Here is a 26,835-nt window from a genome sequence, read left to right on the forward strand (position 1 = left end):
TGCTTACCTTCAGCGAATGGTGCAAAAGGACACCCAGGATGTGGATGTGGAGGCTTGTTTCTGACTGTTGTGCAGGCCTTTTGTGGCAGTAAAAATGTCAGGAGCATAAGTTTGAATCTCGTGCCTGAGATTGTGATTGTTGAGCAATTACACCCACGGTTTCATTATTGTGAAGGGTTCCACTCTGGTAGCCATCTCACTACATAATAGAAATGGTCTATACAAATTTGTGCGTTGTTGCACATTGCTTTCTCTGAGATCTTTTGCTAATCATATAATTTATCAGTTAGACAGTTGGCAAGAATCAATCTGTGGATCATATTCAACATTATACTTCCACAGCAAAAACAGAATGTTTAAATTGAAAGAACAAAAGAATTGTTACTAAATTGTTAACCAAATTGAAGTCCTGAATCTGGTCGCACCTAATCTTCCTGTCCAAGGAGGTACACACCCAGAGCTGGTGGCTGCTGTAGGCTTATGTGCGTTAAAATTTGAGTAATTAAGTCTGATATCAGTTAATCATATTTTATTTATTTTTTCTTGCCCACCTTTCTCCATGTTTCTTGATGAGAAGTTGGCTCCTTGCTCAGATGTGGTTCTCTGGGCACCTGTTGTTTTTGGATACTCACTAAAGGTTCAATGTTTCTGTGAGCTTTTATGGTGAGTCAGGACAGCTATTTACTATTGCAGCAACATAACTAAAATGATTTTGCATACCCCAACATCCTGAGCTCTCCCCGGGGCCCAAATCTTCATGATTCTGATGCCACATGGGTATATTAAAAAGGGGAGAGTGGCTCGGGGGGGATCCTGGTACTCCACATCATTAATGTGGCAGGTAAACAGAACTGTGAATATGTCAAACCGACAGATTGGAGATGCATACATTGGTCACTGAATGATAGAAGCTGTCATCATTATCTCTGCATCCAGTAAAAAAAAGAGAATCAAGTATGAAGGAAAAGATGAGTTAATCAGAACAAATGAGGAAAATTTAGTGGTAATAGCTGCATATGTTGGATTTTGACCTCTTATTCTTGGAAGCTGTTTGAATAAATTTTGTGTATCCGCCCTGTTCCATTGAACAAGATTGCAAGTTAATTATCTGATGTCTTTTTTTTTTTATTGCTGTGTTTTTAAGAGTATGGTCTGCGATTGGCAAGCCACATTTTTGTAAAGGAGATCTCATCAGAAGGACTGGCTGCTAAGGACGGCAACATTCACGAGGGAGATGTAGTATTGAAGGTTAGTCACTTTTAGCTTAAAAGCATGAAAATGTCCCTCCCCATAATATTTGCCCAGTAAGAAGTCTTACAACACCAAGTTAAAGTCCAACAGGTTTGTTTCAAATCACTAGCTTTCGGAGCGCTGCTCCTTCCTCAGGTGAGTCCTCAGGAGCTGTGCTCCGAAAGCTAGTGATTTGAAACAAACCTGTTGGACTTTAACCTGGTGTTGTAAGACTTCTTACTGTGCTCACCCCAGCCCAACGGCAGCATCTCCACATCATAATATTTGCCACCCAACCTTGAAGTTGCAGAACGCATAGTTTACTCCGTGTTAGTGTAGTTCTACAGCAAAGCATTGATCCTGCCTGCTTATATTCTTGCTGATCAATGTAACTCTCACTTGTAACTAACTGTCAGTCTCAAGACAGCTTTGATTGTCCCATAAGTGCCAATCAGGTGGGAAAAAGTATTAACTGAGTCCTTTAATAAGGAATCTAGCACCGTTACTGTTTATAGATCACTCAAAGCAAAGCTCATAGGCATTCTTAATGGCTCCACAATTTTATTCAGTGTGTAGCTGAATCTTGCAGATCAAGCAAGTCTCGTGTTCCATTTCTGATCAACTGAGTTAGCTGGTATCAGCTGGGCACTGGGGGTGAAACCTTAATGCACCTCAGTTTCTGTGTTAAGGAGGAAAAATATGCACCATTCCCTAATTGCTGGCACATGTGAGTATAGAACAGAATTGGATTCAGTTGTGCAGTCAAATAGTCTGCTACCACTCTCTGTGCTTCGGCTACTTGGGCAAGATGCTGGAAGGTCACAGAAGTTCAGGAATTCTGACTCCAGCTAAGTTAGTGAGAGTACAGAGGAAAGAATATCATAGAATACCATTTAGCCTTACCTAGGCCCACTTCCCCCGTAACCCCACCCAACCATTGAATACTAATGGGCACTTATCATGGCCAATCCACCTAACCTGCACACCTTTAGACTGTGGGAGCAAACCGGAGCACCCGGAGGAAACCCACGTAGACACGGGGAGAAAGTGCAAACTCCATCCAGACAGTTATCCGAGGCCAGAATTGAACCTGGATCCCTGGCACTGAGGTAGCAGCGCTAACCACTGTGCAAACTCATGTCGGAATTCACGTTCACATGAACATGCTGAAAGTCATGGAGCTGTGAGTTCCAGCTGTGGGAGAAGTGTGTGCTTTGAGCCTGGAGACCTCATTACAGCCTTGGTTCAAACATTGACAAAATAATTAAACTCCAGAGGTGATGTGAGCGGGACTGCCCTTGACATCTAGGCAACATTTGTCTTTATAAATTTAGAGTACCCAATTATTATTATTATTTTTTTTTAAATATGTTTTATTCAAATTTTTTGGCCAAACAAAACAATACAAAGGTTTTCCTTTTTACAACAGTAAAGCAGTATAAATAACAGTGGCCTTTTTTAACAAATAAATAAATAATATAGAAACTAAATGGCAACTGCCATATCAAAAATAATAACTCTCCAAAAATAAAATCAAACAATCCAATATACATAGCCTAATACAAATATCTATACAAAAACACCCCTGAGGACCCGCCCGCCCCCCCGGGTTGCTGCTGTTGCCTTCCCATTTCCTTTATCGTTCTGCGAGGTAGTCAATGAACGGTTGCCACCGCCTGGTGAACCCTTGAGCTGAACCCCTTAATGCGAACTTTATCCGTTCTAGTTTTATAAACCCTGCCATGTCATTTATCCAGGTCTCCACGCCCGGGGGTTTGGCTTCCTTCCACATAAGCAATATCCTTCGCCGGGCTACTAGGGACGCAAAGGCCAAGACATCAGCCTCTTTCGCCTCCTGCACTCCCGGCTCTTCTGCAACCCCGAATATAGCCAACCCCCAGCCTGGCTCGACCCGGACCCCCACCACCTTCGAGAGCACCTTTGCCACCCCCACCCAGAACCCCTGTAGTGCTGGACATGACCAGAACATGTGGGCGTGGTTTGCTGGGCTTCTCGAGCATCTCCCACACCTATCCTCTACCCCGAAAAATTTACTGAGCCGTGCTCCGGTCATATGCACTCTGTGTAAAACCTTGAATTGTATCAGGCTTAGCCTGGCGCATGAGGATGACGAGTTTACCCTACGTAGGGCATCAGCCCACAGCCCCTCCTCAATCTCTTCCCCCAGCTCTTCCCATTTCCCCTTCAGCTCATCCACCATGATCTCCCCCTCGTCCCTCATTTCCCTGTATATATCCGACACCCTACCATCCCCCACCCATGTCTCTGAGATCACTCTATCCTGCACCTCCTGCGTCGGGAGCTGCGGGAATTCCCTCACCTGTTGCCTCGCAAAAGCCCTCAGTTGCATATACCGAAATGCATTCCCTTGGGGCAACCCATATTTTTCCGTCAGCGCTCCCAGACTCGCAAACGTCCCGTCTAGGAACAGATCTCTCAGTTGCACAACCCCAGCTCTCTGCCATGCTGCAAATCCCCCATCTATTCTCCCCGGGACAAACCTATGGTTATTTCTTATCGGGGACCACACCGAAGCTCCCGTCCTTCCCCTATGTCGTCTCCACTGCCCCAAAATTTTTAGTGTTGCCACCACCACTGGACTTGTGGTGTATTTCTTCGGGGAGAACGGCAACGGCGCCGTCACCATTGCTTGTAGGCTGGTTCCCTTGCAGCACGCCATCTCCAATCTCTTCCACGCCGCTCCCTCCCCTTCTCCCATCCACTTACACACCATTGAGATATTGGCGGCCCAGTAGTATTCACTTAGGCTCGGTAGTGCCAACCCCCCCCCCCCCCACCCCCATCCCGGCTACGCTGCAAGAACCCCCTCCTCACTCTCGGGGTCTTCCCGGCCCACACAAAATTCATGACACTTTTCTCAATTCTCTTGAAAAAAGCCTTCGTGACCATCACCGGAAGGCACTGAAACACAAAGAGGAATCTTGGGAGGACTACCATTTTGACCGCCTGCACCCTACCCACCAGTGACAGGGGCACCATGTCCCATCTCTTGAAATCCTCCTCCATCTGTTCCACCAATCTTGTTAAATTAAGCCGGTGTAAGGTTCCCAAACTCCTGGCTATCTGAATCCCTAAGTACCGGAAATCTCTTGTTACCTTCCTCAGCGGTAAGTCATCTATTCCCCTGCTCTGCTCCCCCGGATGCACCACAAACAACTCAGTCTTACCCATATTCAATTTGTACCCCGAAAATTCCCCAAACTCCCTGAGTGTCTGCATTATCTCAGGCATCCCCTCCACTGGGTCCGCAACATATAACAATAAATCATCTGCATACAAGGATACCCGGTGTTCTTCTCCTCCCCTGAACACTCCCCTCCACTTCCTGGAGCCCCTCAGTGCTATGGCCAGGGGCTCAATCGCCAATGCAAACAGTAACGGAGACAGGGGACATCCCTGCCTCGTCCCTCGATGAAGACTGAAGTAATCAGACCTTTGTCTGTTCGTGACCACGCTCGCCACCGGGGCCCTATACAGCAGCTGTACCCATCCGATATACCCTTCTCCAAAACCAAATCTCCTCAGCACCTCCCACAGATAATCCCACTCCACTCTGTTGAATGCTTTCTCGGCGTCCATCGCCACCACTATCTCCGCCTCCCCCTCTGGTGGGGGCATCATCATTACCGCTAGCAACCTCCGTATGTTCGTGTTCAGATGTCTCCCCTTAACGAACCCAGTTTGATCCTCGTGGACCACCCCCGGGACACAGTCCTCTATCCTCGTCGCCATCACCTTGGCCAGGAGCTTAGCATCTACATTTAAAAGGGAAATGGGCCTGTAGGACCCACACTGCAGCGGGTCTTTTTCCTTCTTCAAAAGGAGCGATCTCGTTGCCTCCGACATAGTCGGGGGCAGCTGCCCCCTTTCCCTAGCCTCATTAAAGGTTCTCGTCAAAAGCGGGGCCAGTAAGTCCATATACTTCCTATAAAATTCCACCGGGAATCTGTCCGGTCCCGGGGCCTTTCCCGCCTGCATGCTCCCAATCCCTTTTACCACCTCCTCCATCTCAATCTGTGCTCCCAGTCCCGCCCTCTCCTGCTCCTCCACCTTAGGGAATTCCAGCTGATCCAAGAAACACATCATTCTCTCCTTCCCTTCCGGGGGCTGAGCCTTATATAACCTCTCATAAAATGCCTTGAACACCCTGTTCACTCTCTCTGCTCCCCGTTCCATCTCTCCCTCCTCATCTCTCACCCCACCTATCTCCCTCGCTGCTCCCCTCTTCCTCAATTGGTGGGCCAGTAGCCGACTCGCCTTCTCTCCATACTCATACTGTACACCCTGTGCCCTCCTCCACTGTGCCTCTGCCTTAGCCGTGGTCAGCAGGTCAAATTCCACATGTAGCCTTTGTCTTTCCCTGTACAGTCCCTCCTCCGGTGCCTCTGCATATTGCCTGTCCACCCTCAGAAGTTCTCTCAACAATCGCTCCCTTTCTTCACCCTCTTGCTTCCCTTTATGTGCCCTTATGGATATCAGTTCCCCTCTAACCACCGCCTTCAACGCCTCCCAGACCACTCCCACCTGAACCTCTCCATTGTCATTAAGCTCCAAGTACTTTTCGATGCACCCCCTCACCCTTAAACATACCCCCTCATCCGCTAATAAGCCCATATCCATTCTCCAAAGTGGGTGCTGTTCTTTTTCCTCACCTCCCTCCAGGTCCACCCAATGTGGAGCGTGGTCCGAAATAGCTATGGCCGTATATTCCGTCCCTGTCACCTTCGGAATCAGTGCCCTTCCCAAGACAAATAAGTCTATCCGTGGGTATACTTTGTGGACATGGGAGAAAAATGAGAACTCCTTACTCCTAGGCCTACTAAATCTCCAGGGGTCTACCCCTCCCATCTGCTCCATGAAGTCCTTGAGCACCCTGGCCGCTGCCGGCCTCCTCCCGGTCCTGGACCTCGATCGGTCCAGCCCTGGATCAAGCACCGTATTAAAGTCTCCCCCCATTACCAACTTTCCCGCCTCCAGGTCCGGGATACGTCCCAAGATACGCCTCATAAAATTTGCATAATCCCAGTTCGGGGCATATACGTTCACCAGAACCACCGCCTCCCCTTGCAATCTGCCACTCACCATCACAAATCTACCCCCACTATCCGCCACTATGGTCTTTGCCTCAAACAGTACCCATTTCCCCACTAAGATAGCCACCCCCCTGTTCTTCGCATCCAAACCCGAATGAAACACCTGCCCCACCCATCCTTTACGTAGTCTGACCTGGCCTGTCAGTTTCAGATGCGTCTCCTGCAACATAACCACATCTGCCTTTAATTTCTTTAGGTGTGTGAGTACCCGTGCCCTTTTAATTGGCCCGTTCAGCCCTCTCGCGTTCCACGTGATCAGCCGGGTTGAGGGGCTCTTTACCCCCCCCCCTTGTCGACTAGCCATCACCTTTTTTAACTCCGCTCCTCACCCGGTTCCCACGCACCCGTGTATCCCCCCGACGGCGCCCTCCCGCCTCGACCACCCCATCCCATAACAGCTCCCCCTTCTCCTTAGCAGCAGCAACCCAGTTAACCCCCGCCCGCCCCCCCTCTGCTAGATCCCTTTCTAGCGTAGTTGCACCCCCCATGTTGCTCCCAGAAGTCAGCGAACTCTGGCTGACCTCGGCTTCCCCCCTTGTCCTTGGCCCCCACTGTGCGAGGCCCCCTCCTTCCCGCGTCCCTGTTCCCGGCATAATTACCTTGGCGCGGGAACAAAGCCCGCGTTTCCCACTCGGCTCCGCCCCTAATGACCGGCGCCCACAGTTCCTCATGCTCTTTCCCCCCCCCCCCCCCCCCCCCCCAACAACATGGGGAAGAGAGAAAAGTTACAGGATCGCAAGATCAACAAATAGAAAAATCACCCCCGCCCCCCCCCCTTTTTTCTCGCCCCACATAATCACCCCACCACTTTGTCCCAAAAGTTCTTTCTCTCGCCAGACTATTCCAGCTTCTCGTCCACAATGAATGTCCACGCCTCTTCTGCCGTCTCAAAGTAGTGGTGCTTCCCTTGGTGTGTGACCCACAATCTCGCCGGTTGTAACATTCCAAACTGGATCTTCTTTTTGTGAAGCACCGCCTTAGCCCGATTAAAACTTGCCCTCCTTCTCGCCACCTCCGCACTCCAATCCTGGTATACGCGGATCACCGCGTTCTCCCACCTACAGCTCAGAGTTTTTCTTCGCCCATCTGAGGACTGTCTCTCTGTCAGTATAGCGGAGAAACCTCACCACTATAGCTCGAGGTATTTCTCCAGCCCTCGGTCTTCGCGCCAAAACTCGATAAGCTCCCTCCACCTCCAAAGGGCCCGTCGGGGCCTCCGATCCCATTAGCGAGTGAAGCATCGTGCTCACATATGCCCCGACGTCCGCCCCTTCTGCGCCTTCGGGAAGACCAAGAATCCTTACATTCTTCCTCCTCGAATTATTCTCCAGTACTTCCAGCCTTTCCACACACCTTTTGTGTCGTGCGTCTCTGTCTTCACCACCAGGCCCTGTATTTCATCTTCGTTTTCAGCAGTCTTTGCCTTCACGACCCGAAGCTCCTGCTCTTGGGTCTTCTGCTCCTCCTTTAGCCCATCAATCGCCTGTAATATCGGGGCCAACAGCTCCTTCTTCAACTCCTTTTTCAGTTCTTCCACACAGCGCCGCAGGAACTCTTGTTGGTCCGGGCCCCATAAAAAACGGCCACCTTCCGACGCCATCTTGCTTTGTGCTTGCCTTCCTTGCCGCTGCTCCAGAGGATCCTCCGCAATCCGGCCGCTATCCTCTCCCTTATCCATACGTGTCCGGGGGGATTCCCTTCTGGTTTACCGCACAGTGTTTTTGGCCGTTTAAATTGCCGTTGGGGCTCCTATTAAGAGCCCAAAAGTCCGTTCCACTGGGAGCTGCCGAAACGTGCGACTTAGCTGGTCATCGCCGCACCCGGAAGTCCCCCCAATTATTTTTTAAGTGACAATTTAGCGTGGCCAATCCACCTACCTTGCACTTCTTTGGGTTGTGGGGATGAGACCCATGCAGAAAGGGGAGAATGTGCAAACTCCACATGGCCAGTGATCCGGAGCTGGGAGCGAACCCGGCTCCTTGGTGCGTGAGGCAACAGTGCTAACCACTGCACCATCGTGCCACCTTTACGTCAAGGCAACATTTGACCAAGCAGAGCATCATGGAACCCTTGCAAAACTGGTCTCAGCGGGAAAACTCTTTGCTGGTTGGAGTCACACCTGGCACAAAGGAAGATGTTTGTGGTTGTTGGAGGTCAGTCACCTTAGCTCCAGGGTATAACTGCATGAGTTCTTCGGGTTAGTGCCTTAGGCCCAGCCATATTCTGCTGCTTCATCAATGACCTTCTTTCCATCACAAGGTCAAAAGTGGGGATGTTTTCTGATGACTGCACAATGTTCAGCACCATTCGTGACTCCTCAGATAATAGAGCAGTCCGTGTCCAAATGCAGCAAGTCTGGCACAGTATCCAGGCTTGACGTTTTGTGTAAAGTATCACAATCAAGCTAAATGACTCTGTTTAGTAAGGTTTTGTCTTCAGCTTTAGGTTTAGTTTGATGGTTTGTTAAGCTAATTGGCGAATGCTTTTGTAATTTTTACTCCATTTAAACAATCCCTGTGTTGCACAGGGCATGCTGATAAGGAAGAGAATGTTAGCACTGTTTTAACTACTTGTACTTGGAGAAAGCTATTGTCCCGCTCTGGCTGCTGCCTTCAGATAAGGCATGTGCTATTTGTAGTCAGGCACCAGATTCTTCCTTATTGCGATTAATTTGTTCCATTACAGATCAATGGCACCGTTACAGAAAACATGTCACTGGGAGATGCAAAGAAACTAATCGAAAGGTCGAAGGGCAAACTTAAAATGGTGGTGCAGAGAGATGAGAGAGCCACTCTCCTTAACGTGCCTGATTTGGATGACAGCATTCCTTCTGCAAATGCTTCTGAAAGAGACGGTGAGTGTTTGAGCCAATTGGCTTTCAAGGACAGTAAAGCCCCTACTGTTCGGGCTTTAAATGTAAGTTACAGATTGAGTAGAAACTAAGTGCATTAACTTAGTTGCTTATCAGGCGGTACTGAACATGCCTTGAGAAATCTGTCATTGGCTTTTATTGCCAGCTTTAATTGATAAGCCAGCTTGACGGGCAGACCCATTATTCGAGTACAATTGTTCGCTTAGAGACTTGAACAATTGCTGTGTGCTCCACATGGTGGTACATATAAAGGTGAGACATTGATATTCTGCCATGTACAATGTTATATTTATTTGTAGAATTACGTTTTTGTGAATCAGTGAATGGTTGATTTGTATTTTTGCATTTTTTTCAGGAATAACAAATTAACCTGTGAATTTTGTTGTTAGATATTTCAGAAATTCATTCATTAGTATCTGATCATTCCAACCATTCAAACGAGAGACCACGATTACGCAGTCGTTCACGTTCGCCTGATAAAAGGTCAGACTGGTCTGACCATTCGCGCCATTCTCCACAGCCCATCAGCAATGGGAGGTAGGCGTTTGCTCTTTTTCTAAGAAATTGCTTTGTGTCAAGGCTTGCATTGCAGTTGGACCTGCTTATTTTGTCACCTTTACTTGCACTGGTGTTTCTGAATGGTTAAATGGGTTTACAGCCAAAAACCACATAACGGGTCTGAAAGCTCTCTAACCTAAGCATCTAGAGTTACGTGTCTGTTTGTATATTCCACAATCTGATTGGGAAAAATTGTATCTTTGTTTTGGCTGTAGGATCAGAGAACTCTCATATCAGAATGAGGCAGTTTGCCCTACTTTACCTGTGCCATCTCCAGTTTGGTGATGGCTACTTTGATTTTATTCCCTGAATATTGTGAGCGTGGTACTGAAACATTCCCTGCCCAACAATTTATGCCTTTGTGCCGGGCTGGGGCTGCAGGACCAGGCGGAACTTCAAGAACTCCTTGAAGGAGGTGCCAGTCTGTTAAAATAATTTGTAACTTAAAAGTGTGTCGAAATATGAAAGGACTGAGCGAACAGGCAGCACGGTAGCATTGTGGATCGCACAATTGCTTCACAGCTCCAGGGTCCCAGGTTCGATTCCGGCTTGGGTCACTGTCTGTGCGGAGTCTGCACGTCCTCCCTGTGTCTGCGTGGGTTTCCTCCCACAGTCCAAAGACGTGCAGGTTAGGTGGATTGGCCATGATAAATTGCCCTTAGTGTTGGGTGGGGTTACTGGGTTATGGGGATAGGGTGGAGGTGTGGACTTGGGTAGGGTGCTCTTTCCAAGAGCCGGTGCAGACTCGATGGGCCGAATGGCCTCCTTCTGCACTGTAAATTCTATGAGAACATTTACGGGGTCATTGGAACGTACATGTGTTTATCTTTGCTGAAAGGTTTGGATTGAGTAGGTTTTGTGAGGGCCATGAAGAATCCAGCACGAGTTTTAAGGATACAAAGTAATAACATTTATTTACAATAACATATATATAACAGCAGCAGCAACGTCCCTTGCTGCACACTCCTTCCTGCTGGTTCCTAAACTGGCCAGCTTTATTTATACTAGGAGTTTACTAATGGTTTCTCCGCCCCCCTCATTGGGGAAGCTCCTACTCCCACAGGATTGTGGGATTGTCATTAGTCCCCAGCCAATGGTAAGTAGGCAGGTTATAACAGTAGGATTAAATGATGGTCAGTAAGTCGATAAGCGACAGTTGTGAGATGGGAATGCATGTAATTTATCGGCCTCCCTGTATCAAATTCTGTGTGCAGCTTCAGTGTCCAGCAGTCTGTACAGCAGGTCTTGAAGAGCAACTGTTTTCAGGTTTCTCAAACTGCCTTCTCTGTTCCTGGCAAGTTTGAGTTTGTCACCTGGTCTGAGCTCCCTGACAGCAAATCCTGCTCCGATTACACCTCGAGTCCTATAGTTTTTGTCTTCCTAGCATGCAAATTAATTATTTTTCTCTTGTGTAGAAAATGTTCAGTTTGACATCTTGAAGAAAGCTAGATATTGATTGTCTCCGTTTCCTGCCTTTGTTTGGGTGGTATCTGTCAGTAAGATTTGTTGCCTAAGCTCAGAAGAGTGCATTAGTTTTGGCATTGTTATTCAGAATAACATCAAGCACAAAGAATGGGTGAAAATTGAGATGCACGTTGTTTGGTGGAATGTTAAAGAATGCAGTCCTGCTGGCATTTCAGGTCTTTATGCATGTCGGTGAATAGCATTTCTGGTGTTATGCATCCACTAAAGAAGTAAATAGTGCAATTCGCATCGGGCACAGCTACCATGTTGAAACTGTGCACATGCAGTATGATGCGTAGCAGCAGCCATGTTGTTCTGTGAGTGATCACCCCATAATTTAATCTGGCGAGTATTATCAAAGAATGTGAGCACGACTTCCGGTTGCGGCAGGGATGAGCTAGCCGCACGTTTTGGCGGCTCCAGCTCCGATGGAACTTCGGGCTCTTTTAAGAGCCCCAACGGGGACTTTGCCGGCCGAAAAACCCGGTGCGAGGCGCGAGGGAAGGGAATCCCCCCCGAACGACGGAGGGAAAAACCGGCGGCAGCGGCTGCAGCCCGAAGAATCTGCAATCAGAAGGTCAGAGGGAGTGGAGAACAAAATGGCGGCGGAGGGATCGCAGGTGACATGGGGGCCTGAGCAGGACGAGGTTGTGAGACGGTGCGTGGACCTGCTGAAGAAGGAGGTAATGACCCCGTTGTTACAGGCAATTAAGGGGCTTAAGGAGACTTTAAAGACCCAGGAGACTGAACTTCGCGTGGTGGAGCAGACGGTGTCAGGTATTGAGGACGAGGTCCTGGGCCTGGCGGTCAAGACTCAGACGCACGAGGCACTTCATAAAAAGTGTGCTGACAGGATTGAGGCCCTTGAAAATGGAGCGCGAAGGAAGAACCTTAGGATACTAGGTCTCCCGGAGGGTGTGGAAGGAGTGGACTGTGGAGCGTACGCAAGTAAGATGCTGAGCTCACTGATGGGTGCTGAGGCCCCTGCGGGCCCCATGGAGGTGGAGTGGGCAAATCGGATCCTGGCGAGAAGACCAAAAGCGGGAGAACCACCGAGGGCGATAATCGTGCGATTCTACCGCCTTAAGGACAGAGAAGAGGTCCTGAGATGGGCTAAAAAGGTGCGGAGTAGCAGATGGGAGAATGCTGTGGTAAGGATCTACCAGGATTGGAGTGCGGAGGTGGCGAGAAGGAGGGCGAGCTTCAACTGAGCCAAAGAGGTTTTGCACAAAAGGAAGGTGAAGTTTGGGATGCTGCAGCCGGCAAGACTATGGGTCACGCATCAGGAGAGACACTATTATTTCGAGACGGCGGAGGAAGCATGGTCCTTCATCAATGAAGAGAAACTGGACCGGAACTGAGGGACTGATGCTGCAGGGAACTGTTATTGTTGTTATTATTGTTTTTGTTAATGGGATGGTGAAAGTTAATCGAGAAGTAAACAGGGAAGGGGGGGGGACACTGGGGAAATGTGGGCGCCGGTGAGGGGGGAGAGGCGGGACATAGTCGGAGAATGGGGAAGGAGAGGGGGAGGGGAAAGGGAGCTGCGCCATAAGAGGCGGGTCAGGTAAAGGGATGTTCCCGCGCCAGAAAGAATAAGGCGGGAAAACAGGCGCAAGGCGGATGGGAGTTCCCTCACACCGGGGGGTTCGAGGAGCGAGCAGGAGTAGCCGGGGTCAGTTGAAGTCAGCTGACTTATGGAAGTGATATGGGGGGAGCAATCAAGCTGGATAGGGATCTAGCGGAGGGGGGGGAGGGGGAGGGGACAACTGGGTTGCTGCTGCGGAAATCCAAAAGGAAATGGCTAAAGAGAGGGTGGTCGGGGGCGGAATGCGACGCTGGGGGAGCGAGCGGGAGCGCGGAGGCGGGATATGGGACTGGCCTAGAGAAGGTAATGGCTAGTCGACACGGGAGGGGGGCAGGTAGCCCCCCAGTGAGGCTGATCACGTGGAACGTGAGAGGCCTGAATGGACCGATAAAAAGGGCCCGAGCGCTCGCGCATTTGAAAGGACTAAGGGCAGACGTGGTTATGCTCCAAGAGACGCACCTAAAGGTAGCGGACCAAGTTAGGCTAAGGAAAGGATGGGTGGGACCAGTGTTCCACTCAGGACTGGACGCAAAGAACAGAGGGGTGGCCATTTTGGTGGGGAAACAGGTAGCATTTGAAGCAAAGACCATCGTAGCAGATAGTGGAGGTAGATATGTAATGGTGAGTGGTAGGCTGGAGGGAATGGAGGTCGTGTTGGCTAATGTGTATGCCCCAAATTGGGACGATGCGGGGTTCATGAGACCGATGCTGGGGCGTATTCCAGACCCGGAGGCAGGAAATTTGATTTTAGGAGGGGACTTCAATACGGTGCTGGACCCGGGGCTAGATAGATCCAGCTCAAGGACTGGAAGAAGGCTGGCAGTGGCCAAGGTACTTAAGGGGTTTATGGACCAAATGGGGGGAGTGGATCCATGGCGATTTCTTAGAACCAGGGCTAGGGAGTATTCCTTCTTCTCCCACGTCCATAAAGTGTACTCCCAGATAGATTTTTTTGTTTTAGGAAGGTCGTTGATCTCTAGGGTGGAAGAAGCTGAATACTCAGCCATAGCGGTTTCGGATCATGCCCCACATTGGGTGGACCTGGAAGTAGGAGAGGACAGGGAGCAGAGAACACTCTGGCGATTAGATGTGGGACTGATGGCGGATGAGGGAGTGTGTGCAAGAGTGAGGGGGTGTATCAAGAGATACCTGGAGGTCAATGACAATGGCGAGGTCCCTGTGGGAGTGGTCTGGGAAGCACTAAAAGCGGTGGTCAGAGGAGAGCTGATTTCTATTGGGGCCCACAAAAGGAAAACAGAGGCCAAGGAAAGGGATAGATTACTGGGGGAGATTTTAAGGGTGGACAGGGAATTTGCAGAGACCCCGGAGGAGGAGCTATACAGGGAGAGGAGACGACTCCAGACCGAGTTTGACCTTCTGACCACCAGAAAGGCGGAGGTACTGTGGAGGAAGGCACAGGGGAGGAGGTATGAATATGGGGAAAAGGCTAGTCGCCTGTTGGCGCACCAACTGCGAAAGAGGGCAGCAGCGAGGGAGATAGGAGGAATTAGGGATGAAAGGGGAGACACTGTGCGAAGGGCAGGAAAGATAAATGAGGTGTTTAAGACCTTTTATGAAGAACTGTATAGGTCTCAGCCCCCAGAGGGAGAGGAGGGGATGCGGCAGTTCCTGGACCAGTTGAGGTTCCCGAAAGTGGAGGAGCAGGCGGTGGCAGGCCTGGGGGTGCCGATTGAGGTGGACGAGGTTATTAAGGGACTGGGAAGCAGGGAAGGCCCCGGGGCCGGACGGGTTCCCGGTGGAATTCTACAGAAAATATGTGGACTTGTTGGCCCCGTTGTTGGCGAGGACGTTCAATGAGGCCAGGGAAGGGGGGACACTACCCCCGACAATGTCGGAGGCGACGATATCGCTAATTCTGAAGAGGGACAAAGATCCGATGCAGTGTGGGCCTTATAGACCTATTTCACTATTGAACGTGGACGCCAAACTGCTAGCAAAGATGCTGGCATCGAGGATAGAGGACTGTGTCCCAGGGGTGGTGCACGAAGACCAGACAGGGTTCGTAAAAGGGAGACAATTGAATGTTAACGTGCGACGGCTATTAGGGGTGATAATGATGCCCTCAGTGGAGGGGGAGGCAGAGATAGTGGCGGCAATGGACGCAGAGAAGGCATTTGATAGGGTGGAGTGGGAGTATTTATGGGAAGTGTTAAGGAGGTTTGGGTTTGGGAACGGGTTTATTCGCTGGGTTAGACTACTTTATGGGGCACCAACGGCAAGCGTAGTTACAGGTCGACATAGATCGGAGTATTTCCGATTATATAGGGGAACAAGACAGGGATGCCCGCTGTCTCCATTGTTGTTTGCGTTGGCAATTGAACCTCTGGCCATGGCGTTGAGAGACTCCAGGAAATGGAGAGGGGTGACTAGAGGGGGAGAAGAACACCGAGTCTCGTTATACGCGGATGACCTATTGCTATACGTGTCGGACCCAGCGGGGGGGATGATAGAGGTTATGCGAATCTTGAGGAGGTTCGTGGAATTTTCGGGGTATAGGTTAAACATGGGGAAGAGTGAATTATATGTGATACATCCAGGGGACCAGAGTAGAGAGATAGAAAGCTTACCGCTAAGGAAAGTGGAAAGAAACTTCCGATACTTGGGGATTCAGATCGCTAGGAGCTGTGGAACCTTGCACAGACTTAATCTGACACGGCTGGTAGAACAAATGGAGGAGGACTTCAAGAGGTGGGACATGTAGCCTTTATCGCTGGCGGGCAGGGTGCAAGCAATTAAGATGATGGTCCTCCCGAGGTTCTTATTTGTATTTCAATGTCTCCCTATTTTAATCACCAGGACCTTTTTTAAGAAAATAGATAGGAGCATTACGAGCTTTGTGTGGGCAGGGAAAGTTCCGAGAGTAAGGAGGGGGTTCCTTCAGCGCAGTAGGGACAGAGGAGGACTGGCACTACCGAACTTGGGAGATTATTATTGGGCCGCCAATGTGGCAATGATACGTAGATGGATGATGGAGGGTGAGGGAGCGGCGTGGAAAAGGCTGGAGAGAAGGTCCTGTAAAGGGACGAGTCTAGAGGTGCTGGTGACGGCGCCGCTACCGTTCTCACCGAAAAAGTACACCACGAACCCGGTGGTGGCAGCAACACTGAACATATGGGGACAGTGGAGGCGACAGAGAGGGGTGCGGGAGCCCTGGTGGGGTCCCCTATCAGGAACAACCATATGTTCGCCCCAGGAAGAATGGATGGAGGATTTCAGAGCTGGTACCAGTTGGGAATTAGGAAGGTGGGAGATTTATTCATAGATGGGACTTTTGCGAGCTTGGGAGCACTGGAGGAAAAGTATAAGTTACCCCGGGGGAATTTCTTGAGATATATGCAGGTGAGGGCGTTTACTAGACAACAGGTGAGGGAATTTTCGCGGCTCCCGACACAGGGGATACAGGACAGGGTGCTTTCAGGGATGTGGGTCGGAGAGGGCAAGGTGTCAGAGATTTATAGAGAGATGAGGGAAGAGGGGGAGGAGTCGGTGGGCGAACTAAAAAGAAAGTGGGAAGAAGAATTAGGGGAGGAGATAGAGGAGGGTATGTGGGCTGATGCCCTAAGCAGGGTAAATTCCTCTTCCTCATGCGCCAGGCTTAGCCTGATTCAATTTAAGGTGCTACATAGAGCACACATAACGGGGGCAAGATTGAGCAGGTTCTTTGGAGTGGAGGACAAATGTGGGAGGTGTGGCGGGAGCCCGGCAAACCACGCACATATGTTTTGGGCGTGCCCGGCACTGGAAGGGTATTGGAAGGGAGTGACGGAGTGATTTCGCAGGTGGTGAAGGCTCGGGTCAAACCAGGCTGGGGGTTAGCTCTATTTGGAGTTGCGGAAGAGCCAGGAGTGCAGGAGGCGAAAGAGGCCGATGTCGTGGCCTTTGCGTCCCTAGTAGCCCGGCGCGGGATCCTACTCATGTGGAAGGAGGCGAAACCCCCCGGACTGGAGGCCTGGGTAAACGATATGGCGGGGTTTATTAAACTGGAGCAGATAAAGTTTGCCCTGAGAGGATCGGCTCAAGGGTTCACCAGGCGGTGGCAGCCATTTCTCGACTACCTAGGGGAACGTTAGAGGGAAGACAGATGACCAGCAGCAGCCACCCGGGGGGGGGGGGGGGGGGGGGGCGGTGGAGGGTGGAAGGAGGCTTAGTTGAGTATAGGTCAATAGAGTACGAGGTTTTGTTACTTGTATATTATTATTATTAATAAAAAATTTCTGTTTTGTTATTGTTATCGTTTCGTTTGTTTTGTAAGCGGGAAAAATGTTGCTCAGGGAAAAAAAATTTCAATAAAATATATTTAAAAAAAAAAAGAATGTGAGCACAGTACGAAGTTACAGATCTTACGCCAGGGTCCCAGGTTCGATTCCCCGCTGGGTCACTGTCTGTGCGGGTCTGCACGTTCTCCCCGTGTCTGTGTGGGTTTCCTCCGGGTGCTCCAGTTTCCTCCCACAGTCCAAAGATATGCAGATTAGGTGGATTGGCCATGATAAATTGACCTTAGTGACCAAAAAAGGTTAAGAGGGGTTAGTGGGTTGCCAGGATAGGGTGGGTGAGGGCTGAAGTGGGTCGGTGCAGACTCGATGGGCCAAATGGCCTCCTTCTGCACTGTATGTTCTAAATTACCAAAGGAATTTAATTGTACAAGTATCTTACAGTATATGTGACATCTTTCTGCATGTAAATTGGCTATCTCATTTTCTATAATACAACAGTACTTTAAAAGTACTTCATTTGGAGGACTTCCGGTGGCGGTTATGAGGGAGTGAGTCGCACATTCGGTGGCTTTCACTCTGGCTGGCTTTTTGGACCTGGTTTCCCGACTTTTCGGAACTTTTGAGCGCTGAAAAAGACGGCCACAAAGTTGCTGATTGAAGTGTGCGGAGCTGTATGGAAACAAAAGAGCAGAAAGCAGCGAAAGCAGGAAAAGAAGGGGCAGAGACAAAGTGGTGTGGGAGCTGACGCGGGACCAAAGATGGCGAACCGGACCAAAGTGAACCAAAGGCTAGAGGCCCAGGACAAAAAGGTCAAGGAGCTGGAGCACGCGGTGGAAGAACAGGCGGACACACAAACGATCGCTGCAATAGAGATAGATGGGTTGAAGGAGCGACAGAGAAGGCTGCTTGACAGAATTGTGAAGACCTGGAAAACAGAGCCCGCAGACAAAATTTGAGAATTATTGGCCTCCCAGAGGGGGCCGAAGGAGCGGATGCCATGACGTTTGTGGCAGACCTGTTGCAGCAGCTGATGGGGGCTAACTCCTTTCTGCGACTGCTGGAGCTGGATGGGGCACACAGGTGAGGCAGTGTTGATCAGGTTCCACAGGTTCACAGACGAGGAGCGGGTACTTCAGTGGGCAAAGAGTATGAAGAGCTGTACATGGAACAACAATGTCCTGCGCATTTACCAAGACCCAAGTCAAGAGGTGGCCAGGCAGCGAGCAGCCTTTAAAAGCACGTGAAGTTCGGTCTGCTTTTCCTGCCGCGCGCTTTGGGTCACACACCAGAGCCAGCATTACTACTTAATGGACCCCGATGAGGCGATGGTGTTCGCAAAGGATCAGGGACTGGTGCCGAATTGAGGACCCATGGACCAAAGTCAGAGTCTTGAGTATTATTGTCTGTGGGACTTCTAGTTTTCTTGGACTGACTTCATATTTTTTGTTGCTTCACAGGTACTTTGTAGTTGCTTTTTTCTGATTTTGCTGCCTATGGATACAATGGGCGAGGGGGGGGGACGGGTGCCCCCTCTCTCTTTTGAGTTATCTTTTTGCTTTTTCTTTGTGTTTTTCTCATTTTGGAGCTTCCAACGTAACAGAAATGTTGGCGGGAAGAAATGGGGGGGGGGGGGGGTAAAGGTATTGGATGTAGGAGGGTTACGCGGGTACTGTGTTGCTGTGTGTTTTTATTATAAATGCGCAGAAAGGGGTGATCGGTATCACTCATCTGTTTACACAACTGGAACAGCATTACAGCTGGAGCGGGCTCGGGTCTTTGTTTAATTGCCCTTGTTTTTTGTTTGAACTCCCTTACTGCAGGGAGACTGCTCGAGCAGAACACATCGGGGATAGGTGTGGATGGGTGGGGGGTGAGTTTGGGGGATCAATGGGAGCGAGACAAGTGGGCGCCGGAGGGATGAGTCACCGGGCTAGCGGGAAGCTGGTCAAGGGAGTCAGGTGGGGGGGGTGCATACAGCCAGTACATGGCAGGGGTCGGGTTACAGAGGGGTGGTGTTGCTAGGGGTGAGGGGTGGAAGTTATTTTGCTGACATGGGAGGGATCTAAAGTCGGTAACAGAGTGGCGGTCGGGGATGGGAAGGATGGGCGATATGTTCTTGGGGGGGGGGGGGGGGTTTGCTTCTCGAGCAGGAGTGCCTTGGAGGAGAAATTCGGACTAGTCCGAGGGAATGACTTTTGGACTTGCAAGCGTGTGACTTCATAGGTAGACAGGTCCCATCCTTCCCACGTCTCCCGCCAAATGGGATCCAGGACAGAGTAGTGTCTAGGGGAGAGGTAGGAAAGGGGAAAGTCTTGGATATTTACCGTGAACTTATGAAAGGGGAGGAGTCCCAGACAGGAACTGAAGCTCTCAAGTGGGAGGAGGAACTCGGCGAGGAGATGAAGGAGGGGGGAATGGGCGGAAGTCCTGAGTAGGGTAAATTCAACTGCAACATGTGCTAGGCTCAGCCTGATTTACTGGGCCCACATGACGGTGGCCCGGATGAGTAAATTTTTTGGGGTGGAGGATAAATGCGCTAGGTGTGCGGGAAGGCCTGCAAATCACGTCCACATGTTCTGGGCATGCCCAAAACTTAGATACTGGGAGGGATTTGCGGACGTCATGTCCCAGGTACTGAAAACTAGGGTGATGATGAGTCCAGTGGTGACAATATTTGGGGTCTCTGAAGACCTGGGGGTCCAGGAGGAGAGGGAGGCCGACGGCTTGGCCTTTGCTTCCTTGGTAGCCCGGCGACGTATACTGCTGGCTTGGAGGGACTCAAAGCCCCCCAAGACCGAAGCATGGCTCTCGGACATGTCGAACGTTTCAGGGCTGGAAAAAATGAAGTTCGCCTTCAGAGGATCTGTATTCGGGTTCGCCCGAAGATGGCAGCCATTCATCGATTTCTTCGCGGGCAATTAAATGTCGGGGGGGGGGGGTAGAATAGGAGGGACAAATAGGCGGGTACTGTATGAGAGAGGAGTGGTCTTTTGCACTATGTTTCTGCTTTGTGTTGATATTTACACATTACTGTAACTGTTTACAATGGCAAAAATACCTCAATAAAATTGTTTATTTTTTTTAAAAAAGTACTTGGCAGTAATGTGCTTTGGGACATTCGGAGACGTTCAAGGTGCTTTCAAAATGAAGTGTTTTTTTTTTACAGGTTAGAATTACAGGTAGTCCTTAGACAACTCGAGTGATCCCTGAAAACCACGTCTTTAAGTCAAAATGTCTTCAGTTGGAACCGATTTTCTCATAAGAGCATAGAAACATAGAAAATAGGAGCAGGAGGAGCTATTTCGGCCCTTTGAGCCTAATTCTCCATCCATTATTATCACCCTCCTTAGAAGAATGTCTTGCTCATGAATGTCGTCCACTGAGTGTCCACTCCACAATATCTTTGACTCTGGCAGGGCAGCACGGTGGCGCAGTGGGTTAGCACTGCTGCCTCACGGCGCCGAGGTCCCAGGGTCGATTCCGGCTCTGGGTCACTGTCCGGGTGGAGTTTGCACATTCTCCCCGTGTTTGCGTGGGTTTCACCCCCACAACCCAAAGATGTGCAGGTTAGGTCGATTGACCACGCTAAATTGCCCCTTAATTGAAAAAAAAAATGAATTGGGTACTTTAATTTAAAAAACAATCTTTGCCTCTGGCACCACAGAGGCCATTCTGCATACCGTAGAAACATAGGACAAAGGCACAGGGGGTTGCCATTCGGCCCTTCGAGCCCACTCCGCTATTCATTATGATCATGGCTGATCATCCAACTCAATAGCCTAATCCCACCTTCCTCCCATATCCTTTGATCCCCTTCACCCCAAAGAGCGATATCTGACTGCTTCTTGAAAACATGCAATGTTTTGGCCTCAACTACGTTCTGTGGTAGCGAATTCCACAGGCCGACCACTCTCTGGGTGAAGAAATTTATCCTCATGGTTTACCCCATATCCTCAGACTGTGAGCCCTGGTTCTGGACATCCCACCATCGGGAACATCCTTCGAATGTTATAAGTCGTAGATTGGTTCCTGAACCAAGACCAGATCCTTATTTTCACTAAAAGAACCCAGAATTTAGTACTCAATCAACTATAAACAAAATAATATAGCAATAAATTAACATTATTCAATATAAACTTTAAGAAAAAGTTTAGAAAAACAAAGATGAACCAAGTAAAAATGCACCGGAACAGTAACTGAGTGTCTTTGACCAGGAAGATGGGTGACGCAGAATGACGGTGTCCGCTGGTGTGGCGTTGTAAAGTCAAGCAGGGTGTCAATTTATAAACGTCAAAAGTGCCTTTCGTCATAACTTGAGTATCATAAGTCGAGGACTGCCTGTACTGTAATTTTTTTTTTTTACATTTATAGGGTGGGTGGGGTGGGGGGAACAATTAAGGAACAATTGTATAACAACCATTCGCAGTTGGAGCATTCTAATCTAATTTGACGACTGTGCTTTCACCAGTAATTTTGTTGAACCTAAATATATAATTTATTATTTTGCCTGATGCACACTGCTGCTATGCTAACATTCAAAGTACAAGAAGGTTACCAAGTATTCATGAATTCTATAGATTTTCTTTCTGTTGAAATAAAGCAAAAGTGAAGTGAAGACAGCTGTGGCAATTTCTTTATTTTTGTTCGTCAAAGATCCCGTGAAGATGATGTAATTAGAGGACCCAAGGCCGGAGCTGTGTCCACACCAGTGAAGAATACTGAAGAGATGTTTGTCACTAAATCTGTTGAAGAGCCAGTGGCTGCAGTTGTTGATGAGAGAACAGAGAAACAAGCTCCTCCATTACCAGGTCTGTTAGAAATAGAAATATTGTTTGGACGGAAGTGATGTGATTTTCAGGGGCATTGTTGGGAGGAGGAAGCTGGAGAATTTAGCAGGTGTAATTGATCTAATCTTCACACTCTGCTACATGACAGAATTTCCAAAATGTTTTCAGTTAACTAAACCACATTTCTGCTATTTGGAGACTTAACTGGCCAGTAGGCACATTAGGCCAGTGCCAAATTAATTCAGAATTTCAAGTCTCGTTGAAACTCGTTTTCTTGGTATCACAGTGGTTAGCAGCGTTGCTTCACAGCGCCAGGGACCTGGCTTGGGTCACTGTCTGTGTGGAGTCTGCACGTTCTCCCCGTGTCTGCGTGGGTTTCCTCCGGGTGCTCCGGTTTCCTCCCACAAATCCCAAAAGACGCACTTGTTGGGTGAATTGGACATTCTGAATTCTCCCTCAGTGCCAGGGAGGTTGTGGGAGCAGATACATTAATGGTGTTTAAAAGGCATCTCGACAAATACATGGATAGGTTGGGCATAGAGGGATACGGCAGTAGGAATTGCTGAGGATTTTGGCCAAGGATGGTATCATGACGAGTACAGGCTTGGAGGGCCAAAGGGCCTGCTCGTGTGCTGTATGATTCTTTGTACCCGAACAGGCGCCATAGTGTGCTGGAAAGGGGATTTTCACAGTAACTTAATTGCTGTGTTAATGTAAGCCTATTTGCGACAATAATAAAGATTTAAAAAAAGATTATTATAAATGTACACCCTTTTATCATAGAATCACAGAAGTTTACAGCATGGAATCAGGCCCTTCGGCCCAACCAGTCCATGCCGCCCAGTTTTTACCATTAAGCTAGTCCCAGTTGCCTGCACTTGGCCCATAACCCTCTGTACCCATCTTACCCATGTAACTATCTAAATGCTTTTTAAAAGACACAATTGTACCCGCCTCTACTACTACCTCTGGCAGCCTATTCCAGACACTCACTACCCTCTGAGTGAAGAAATTACCCCTCTGGGCCCTTCTGAATCTCTCCCCTCTCACCTTAAACCTATGCCCTCTAGTTTTAGACTCCCCTACCTTTGGGAAAAGATGTTGACTATCTACCTTATCTATGGCCCTCATTATTTTATAGGCCTCTATAAGATGACCCCTAAGCCTCCTACGCTCCAGGGAAAAAAGTCCCAGTCTATCCAGCCTCTCCTTATAACTCGAACCATCAAGTCCCGGTAACATCCTAGTAAATCTTTTCTGCACTCTTTCTAGTTTAATAATATCCTTTCTATAATAGGGTGACCAGAACTGCACACAGTATTCCAAGTGTGGCCGTACCAATGTCTTGTACAACTTCAACAAGACGTCCCAACTCCTGTATTCAATGTTCTGACCAATGAAACCAAGCATGCCGAATGCCTTCTTCACCACCCTGTCCATCTGCGACTCCACCTTCAAGGAGCTATGAACCTGTACTCTTAGATCTCTTTGTTCTATAACTCTCCCCAACGCCATACCATTAACTGAGTAGGTCCTGGCCTGATTCGATCTGCCAAAATGCATCACCTCACATTTATCTAAATTAAACTCCGTCTGCCATTCGTCGGCCCACTGGCCTAATTGATCAAGATCCCGTTGCAATCCTAGATAACCTTCTTCACTATCCACTGTGCCACCAATCTTGGTGTCATCTGCAAACTTACTAACCATGCCTCCTAAATTATATTTGGTTACATTCCAATAGGAAAATAATGAAACCAGTTAGACCATAGTTGAGGTTTGAGGATATCCTTTGAATTGAAGGATTGCTTTCCAAAACTAGTGTCTAACATGAACTATTTCTGTAGAGCCCAAGCCAGTGTATGCTCAGCCTGGCCAACCTGATGTGGATTTGCCTGTTAGCCCAGCTGATGCACCCATTCCAAACTCGTCACATGATGATGGGATGTTGAGGTAATTCAACAATGCGATACTAACCTGTGCAAAGCTTGATCAGGAATGATGTGCTTGTACTGCAATATACAATTTACTGTGTTTGAATCCAGTAGTTCAAAAAAATGTCGTCCTCTTGGTTGTTGATGGCAGATTTGATCCTAATCAAAGTTCACAGGGCTTCAAGACCCCTTCCCCTACATGCTCTTTTTGGGTGAGACCTTGATAGCCACTGGTGAACCCATTGCCAAGAATGAAAAAGTGTAGTTTTGTTAACTAAACAGACTAGAGTGAAAAACCGAGAGAGCTTGTGCTTTATCTCTGAGTGATGGTGTCAGAGCAAGAGAATCAAGCATTATCTTTACACTTGATGGTGATGATCTGGAACTCACTGCTACATCGACATGAAACAGAGAGTATTGGCACATTAAAAGGAGCACTTGGTGCATACACGTGAGGGTGAAGGAAATAGAGGGATGGGGCAGGATGGGAAGAAGCTTGTGTGAAGGATAAACAGTAGCACAGTGGTTAGCACTATTGCTTCACTGCGCCAGGGTCCCAGGTTCAATTCCCGGCTTGGGCCACTGTCTCTGCGGAGTCTGCACGTTCTCCCCGTGTCTGCGTGGGTTTCCTCCGGTGCTCCGGTTTCCTCCCACAAGTCCCGAAAGACATGTTTGTTAGGTGGATTGGACTTTCTGAATTCTCCTTCCGTGGACCCGAACAGGCGCCGGAAAATGAGAATCGCTTATTGCCACAAGTAGGCTTCAATGAAGTTACTGTGAAAACCCCCTAGTCGCCACATTCCGGTGCCTGTTCGGGGAGGCTGGTAAGGGAATTGAACTGTGCTGCTGGCCTGCCTTGGTCTGCTTTAAAAGCCAGCTATTTAGCCCAGTGTGCTAAACCAGCCCCTAATCGCCCCGGAGTGTGGCAACTCGGGGATTTTCACAGTAACTTCATTGCAGTGTTAATGTCAGCCTACTTGTGACAATAAAGATTATTATTATTGGTTGTTTCTAGAATCTCTCAAGTTGCTGAAAGTGGAATGAGAATGTTGGAATAACTCTTAGTGGAATTTGTAAAAGCGTTTAACCTGTTGCATTCAAACACAAATACTTTTAGTCTCTTTACCCAAACAGGAAAAGCTTGTGCCACAAACTTAGTTGAATCAAATATGTGTTTATTGGAGAAGGCTGTGTTGGAAGTTGGCCAGAGTTCACTGGTCTAATCTCTTGGGATCAAAGGTGATCAAAGGCACGATTTCTGAATGTTGAGTTCTTCATTACTTGGACACCATTCAGATTTGGGTAAAAGCACAAATTAGGTATATGGAGTGCCAAAACAGGCAATTATTGAGTGATCAAATATGTAAACTGCTTAATGGTACCGATGCTAGAGACACTAGAAAGCAATGAATGTACTTGCTGGCTTAAAACAAGTAATGTAATTTGCAGAGGGAAGGTTCTCTGCTGTGATTTCACATCTCACTGTATTCTCTTTCAGGCCAAGTATGAAGCTGGTGAAGTTTAAGAAGGGAGAAAGTGTTGGTCTCCGCCTGGCAGGTGGGAATGATGTGGGAATATTTGTTGCTGGAGTATTGGAAGATAGTCCAGCAGCTAAAGAAGGTTTAGAGGAAGGAGACCAGATCCTCCAGGTAAGGCAGAATTGTTCCAATGAATTGAATTGGTTGACTTTAATACAGTTCTGATGGGAGGCAATGTTTTACACGTCTGAAGTATACGTTGCAATCTCTTGTAGCTTTGTGTTTATCAAATGCCAACAACATAGCACCACTTCAGAGCGAAGCAAAGAAATGTTGGGTTCGCTAATCATCAAATCAATAAATCCCTAAAATTGACAGTTTAAACATTTCATTTTCATCAAACCTGAAATTTTTAAAGATCATTCATTCAGATTAGAAAATAAAGTTTATATTGGCATTTATCATGGCTCTTTGAAAATATTAGTGAACCTTTCAAATCCCATTTCCGGCCTCAGAGATTCAGACTTGGGCTGGACATGCTATGTATTTTCATTGAGTGTATTACAAGATGTTTAAAACGAGTAACCAATATCCCAAAGATATAGAGAAGTGAGAGGAACACAGCTCAGCTTGAGTTATCATCCAACTCTCTCTCCTGCAGGTAAATAATGTGGATTTTGCAAATATCATCCGTGAGGAGGCTGTTCTGTTCCTGCTCGATCTTCCGAAAGGAGATGAGGTCACTATTCTGGCCCAGCAGAAAAAAGATGGTGAGCTGTACCACTGTGATTATTAGTTCAGTGTAAGCTGAAGGCTTGAAGTGGAAGCTCTTAAACTATTCATTATCCATCGAAGATGGAACTGGTTGTTGAAAGGATCCGACAGATTCTTAACGCTTTTTTTTCAAAATTAAAACACTTAACAGGCTTGAAAGGTTGAATGACCTACTCCTGTTTGATTATCAATGTCTTGGTCTGAATTTGATTTGAAGTCTTATCCATACCTTAAATACTGCATGTTCCTTTAAGTTCATGGTCAAATATTTTCTTGTTCTAGTTTATCGGCGTATTGTGGAATCCGATGTGGGAGATTCCTTCTACATACGGACTCACTTTGACTATGATAAAGAATCTCCATATGGTTTAAGTTTTAACCGTGGTGAGGTGTTTCGAGTGGTGGATACACTCTATAATGGGAAGCTGGGTTCCTGGCTTGCAATTCGAATCGGTAAAAACCACAAGGAGGTAGAAAGGGGCATCATTCCAAACAGAAACAGGTGTGTGATCAGAACTTTCATCCAATAGCATTTATATTTTCATTTGTATCTGAAAGACATTACCACTTAAAACTGCAGCATTGTAATACTTTCAATGAAACATTCCAACAAGAGTTACGCCTTCTTGGCCTGTACCCAAATTATAACTGGAAAGAAACCAAAACAATCGGGAGTTAAAGTTCCAACAAGGTATGTTTAGTGTCTGATTCACCCTCTCCAAATTGTTTCTCAATGTATTTGAGGATTTGTTTAAAAAATACCAATTGCAGGATAGGAAT

The 26,835-nt window shown here is 48.1% G+C and overlaps 1 protein-coding gene across 1 annotated transcript in view; it reads left to right on the forward strand.

Moving 5' to 3' along the window:
- Positions 1-26,835, forward strand: part of tjp1a (tight junction protein 1a) — a 250,349-nt gene that overhangs the window by 171,622 nt on the left and 51,892 nt on the right. The window contains exons 7-14 of the mRNA XM_072492586.1: positions 1,145-1,248; positions 9,051-9,219; positions 9,627-9,774; positions 21,736-21,890; positions 23,717-23,822; positions 25,302-25,452; positions 25,943-26,051; positions 26,338-26,557. Coding sequence (XP_072348687.1) covers positions 1,145-1,248; positions 9,051-9,219; positions 9,627-9,774; positions 21,736-21,890; positions 23,717-23,822; positions 25,302-25,452; positions 25,943-26,051; positions 26,338-26,557 — 1,162 coding nt within the window. The remainder of the gene's footprint in view (positions 1-1,144; positions 1,249-9,050; positions 9,220-9,626; positions 9,775-21,735; positions 21,891-23,716; positions 23,823-25,301; positions 25,453-25,942; positions 26,052-26,337; positions 26,558-26,835) is intronic.

Source organism: Scyliorhinus torazame, chromosome 30, assembly GCF_047496885.1.
Source record: "Scyliorhinus torazame isolate Kashiwa2021f chromosome 30, sScyTor2.1, whole genome shotgun sequence".
Taxonomy (NCBI): domain Eukaryota; kingdom Metazoa; phylum Chordata; class Chondrichthyes; order Carcharhiniformes; family Scyliorhinidae; genus Scyliorhinus; species Scyliorhinus torazame.